Source organism: Aphelocoma coerulescens, chromosome 8, assembly GCF_041296385.1.
Source record: "Aphelocoma coerulescens isolate FSJ_1873_10779 chromosome 8, UR_Acoe_1.0, whole genome shotgun sequence".
Taxonomy (NCBI): domain Eukaryota; kingdom Metazoa; phylum Chordata; class Aves; order Passeriformes; family Corvidae; genus Aphelocoma; species Aphelocoma coerulescens.
In genome coordinates, this window is record NC_091022.1 from 18,577,972 (window position 1) to 18,581,864 (window position 3,893).

At 50.2% G+C, this 3,893-nt stretch overlaps 1 protein-coding gene across 1 annotated transcript; it reads right to left on the minus strand.

Annotated features, from left to right (window-relative positions):
• Positions 1-1,107: 1,107 nt before the first annotated feature.
• On the minus strand, positions 1,108-3,616 carry CCN1 (cellular communication network factor 1). Its single transcript, XM_069022925.1, has 5 exons — positions 3,507-3,616; positions 3,186-3,402; positions 2,496-2,843; positions 2,157-2,359; positions 1,108-2,047 (listed from the first exon to the last, which is right to left on the minus strand). The coding sequence occupies exons 1-5, from the start codon at positions 3,564-3,566 to the stop codon at positions 1,748-1,750; spliced, it is 1,128 nt and encodes a 375-aa protein (XP_068879026.1). The 5' UTR covers positions 3,567-3,616; the 3' UTR covers positions 1,108-1,747.
• Positions 3,617-3,893: the final 277 nt, after the last annotated feature.

A 3,893-nucleotide genomic window follows, 5' to 3' on the forward strand; every position in this document is an offset into this window, starting at 1 on the left:
CTGTAATTTCTCAGGCAAAGCATTAGCTGCCAGAGATAAGCTTCTGAGGTATTTGGCTATTTATTTTATTGAGATATTTATGTCCAATTACTAAAAAGTTGACCCTTAACTAATTCTGCTTTTACCTAATGACACTGGATGACACCCCTTCACAATTCTAAAACCTCAAAATCAGTTTTTTATAAGCAGTATCTTTCTTAATAAAGATTGGGGGGGAATATTTTGTCAGAGAAATACCTACACAAGGAGAAGAAAATAATACCCTGTTGTGGGTTTCCTTTCACTGTTCTCTGTAGCAGAGCTTTAGGCTAACCAGAAGGGTACAGTGTTGGATGCTTTCTCAGATCCTGCTCCAGTTCATTTCTTTAAATGTCATTTTTTTACTGCATGCCAGCTAGCTCCCTCGCTTAGCCAAATGTCATCTGTGTCCCACAGAGTAAAGTATAATTGCATATTTAAGAAGTGGGAAGTCAGGAAAAGAGTAGCTCCCTTGCTTTCTACTCTATTGGACAAGTACTTGAAATTCCTCACATTCTTCTCTTGTTAACAGTATGTTTACTTTTCATCACTGGGTTATTAGGATTAACAAAAGTCATTGCTTCAAGCTCATTTAATTTGAATTTAGTGAAAGCAAACTACCTCCTGCAGCCTGTAGGAAGCATTCCTCTGCCACAGAAATGTATTAATTTGCAAAACCCAGCCACCAAAAAACGTGAGACCTGACAACCACTTCCATCCCAATGTTCAACATCACCATGCATGCACTGCATTCTATTGAAGTACCTTATGTTGCAAATCCCAGGACAGTTTGAATAATCTGACAGTCTAATTAACATTTCAGTCTATCAAAGATTTGCATTCAGTGCCAAGAAGCTCTTTTTGTGTAAACTTTCTAGAGCAGGGGGTTGTAGACTGCAGACACCCCTTCAAAACATCATTTGCCCAAAGAATTAAGATTTGGCTTTTTAGTCCATTGCTGCATCTGCACTGGAACTTGTTTTAACTTTCAGAGAATCTAAACTTTTCAGAATTCAGAGTTTTCACAGAAACCTCTTCCATTTGCTGTATTTAAGCCTGTTGCCTATCAGAATGCTCTACTAAGAGTACTTAGGTAAATATTTCTTTATTAAATGATTAATTCCATAAATAAATTCTTTTAATTCATTGAATATAAAATTAAAATCATTTACAACTTATTCCAGTATTACAGGGGCTGAAAGGGGTAAAAAAAAACTCAGAGGAAACAAACAAACAAAAAGCTACAGTTCGATAAATAAAATACTCAGCTTTAAAACAACTGATTTCTGTTTGCCATTAAACTACAGTTGGTACATAATAGCTGCCACTGTGAACACCCCACAAGTGCCCACCTCAGGAAGGAATGTAACTTCCAACTTAGTTGGGAAAGGGTGGGAGAAGATTGAAGGGAGGGGGAGAAGCATAGTGTTAAATTGAACAGGATAGAAAAGTTTTCATAACCGGAACAAAACATTTATCTGATCACTTACAAACAGAAAACAGTATATAATTAGATAAGGTGCTCCAAAAAGAAGCAGTAAAGTTGCTCCAGTATTATGAAGCTTTAAGTATGCTTAAATCTCTGTTGCATTAGTGTCCAGTTGCACAGTGCACTCCTGTAACATCTTGATGTTGCCCCCAAATGGGCAAGGCACCACTTCCATCAAAGGTCCTTTCTCCATGGCTGGGTACTTCAAAATTCTGTTTTGCATCCCACCCCCAACACAACTTAGTCCCTAAATTTATGAATGTCGTTGACTAGTCTGTAGTAGGGATAGGCTTCATTTGCATGCGGACAGTTGTAGTTGCATCGGCAGGACTGGATCATCATGACACTCTTGGTGAAGGTTTCCCCGTCATCGCAGCGGAACCTGACCTTGACAGTCCTGGTCTGCTGGGGTGTGCAGCACCTGCCATCCACACAGGAGCCACAGTACTTGGGGCGGTACTTCTTCACACTGGAACATCCAGCATAAGTAAACTTCACCGGGGAGGGGGACTTCCTTGTCTTGGTACATTTTTTTCCCTTCTGTAAAGGAAAGGCAATAACATTATTAGCAGGAGATTCTTTTCCAGCCTTTAACTTCTACCTCAAGCAGCTTAGATAGAAAAGGAACACCAGAAGAGTCTGTATTTACCTTTAGGGAGGCATAGCTGGGCTGGCCACATGGCCTCACTTCACATATCCTGGTCTCTTTGATGAGCTTGCAGTCAGGATTGTCATTTGTCACCCTTGTGGAGATGCCAGTTCCACACGTCTTTGAGCACTGGGACCAAGAGGTTGTTTGCACGATGCATTTGGGATTCTCAAAAGCTCGGCTTTGTGGCTCGGATCCAAAAACTGGGAAAGAAAAGGAGGGGTTAGTCTAACTATATTCCCTCACTAGGTGTCCTTCTTTCACTTGGGGTCTAAGGAGTTGTATAGCCACCCTCTGGCCTCCTCCCCTTAACTGTCACCCAAATAAACCCACACTCACCAGGTAGCATTTTCAGGCCTCCCTTGACAATGGCAATTAGCTCATTGTTCCTGGTTAGTTCGCCTTCGGAATCATCCGGACCAAACTCTTTGCTGAAAAAGCCTTCCAGCTCCTCTAGCGCATCCTTGCTTTCGTCACAGACCCACTCCTCGCAGCACTGCCCGGGGACTTTGACCAGCCTGGGGCTGGAGCAGCCCAGGTTAGGAAGAGAGAGCTCCTGCGGGCAGAGCGGGATGCAGCCCACAGCTCCATCTATGCACGTACACTGGTGTTTACAGTTCGGTTGGAAGCTCTCGCCGTTCTGGTAGATTTTGGAGTTATATTCACACGGTCTTCCCTCGGACTGTGCTGCAGAGACCAACAGGAAGGGAAAGAAGGGAGTGAGCGGCGCGAATCGCTGGTTTAAGCACAGGTAGGTATTTGCTGGTCTGTTAAACTCAATGTACGGCGGAGCTCCCTACAACCCCCCGGGGACGCGGGGCCAGAACAATAACTTAGTCAGGAATCACTTTTCCTTATGTGCGTTTAGCGGAGCCCAGACATACTGAATCGCATTCCAGACTGCTGAAGTCATGTGCCTTTCTGCCAAGCTACCGACAACAAAGCATAACCATACATGGGCTCGAAATTACCGAACCCCGGCACCGCGGGGCGCGGGGTCCGTCCCGGGGGAACGGGGTCGCCGCTTACCTCTGCAGATGCCCTTCAGGGCGGCGGGACTGGCCCCGAAGTTGCACTCCAGCCCCTTGGTGTGGTCGCAGGGCTGCGATCGGCTGCAGTCCTCGTTCAGCTGCTTGGCGCAGACCTTGCAGCAGCCGCAGCCGTCCGGCACCAGCCCCACGCCCGGGGCGCACTGCGGCGCGGCCGCGGGGCACTGGCACACGGCGGGGCAGGGCGAGCCCAGAGCCTGCGGAGCGGAGCGTCCGGTGAGCGCCGGGAGCCGAGCGGAGCCGCCCGATCCGCCTCCTCTCCCTCCCTCTCCCGGACCGCGGGAAGAGCCGCGGCACTTACCAGGCGGGCCAGGCAGAGGAGAGCGGCCGCCAGAGCGGGACGGGTGCCCGCGGAGCCCATGTCCAGCGCCGGTGCAGCGGGAGCCCGTGCGAGCGGAGCGGGAGCGCGACCGGCGCGGTCTGAGGCGGCGGCGGGCGCCACCGCCTTATATAGGGCGCGGGGCCGCCGCGTGCGCCGCGGCGCTGACGTCGCGCGTTCCGGGCCGCGGCCGCGTCCAGCGCTCGCGGCATCCCAGGAATGCGGCTGGCGCGCGCCGCGGCCGCCCCGCCCCGCCCCGTCTCCCGGCACCGCGGCCGCCGGCGCTACCGCGGGGGGTCCCGGCCCGGCCGGCAGCGCGGGAGGGGGCGCGGAGGCCTCTCCCCGGTACGCGGGGTCTGCGCCCCGTGC

Coding starts and splice junctions, on each gene's coding strand:
- CCN1 (XM_069022925.1), bottom strand. CDS start 3,566: ATGGGCTCCGCGGGCACCCGTCCCGCTCTGGCGGCCGCTCTCCTCTGC. Junction 3,403..3,506: donor TCCTCTGCCTGGCCCGCCTG/GTAAGTGCCGCG, acceptor TCCGCTCCGCAG/GCTCTGGGCTCGCCCTGCCC. Junction 2,844..3,185: donor CCTGAAGGGCATCTGCAGAG/GTAAGCGGCGAC, acceptor TGGTCTCTGCAG/CACAGTCCGAGGGAAGACCG.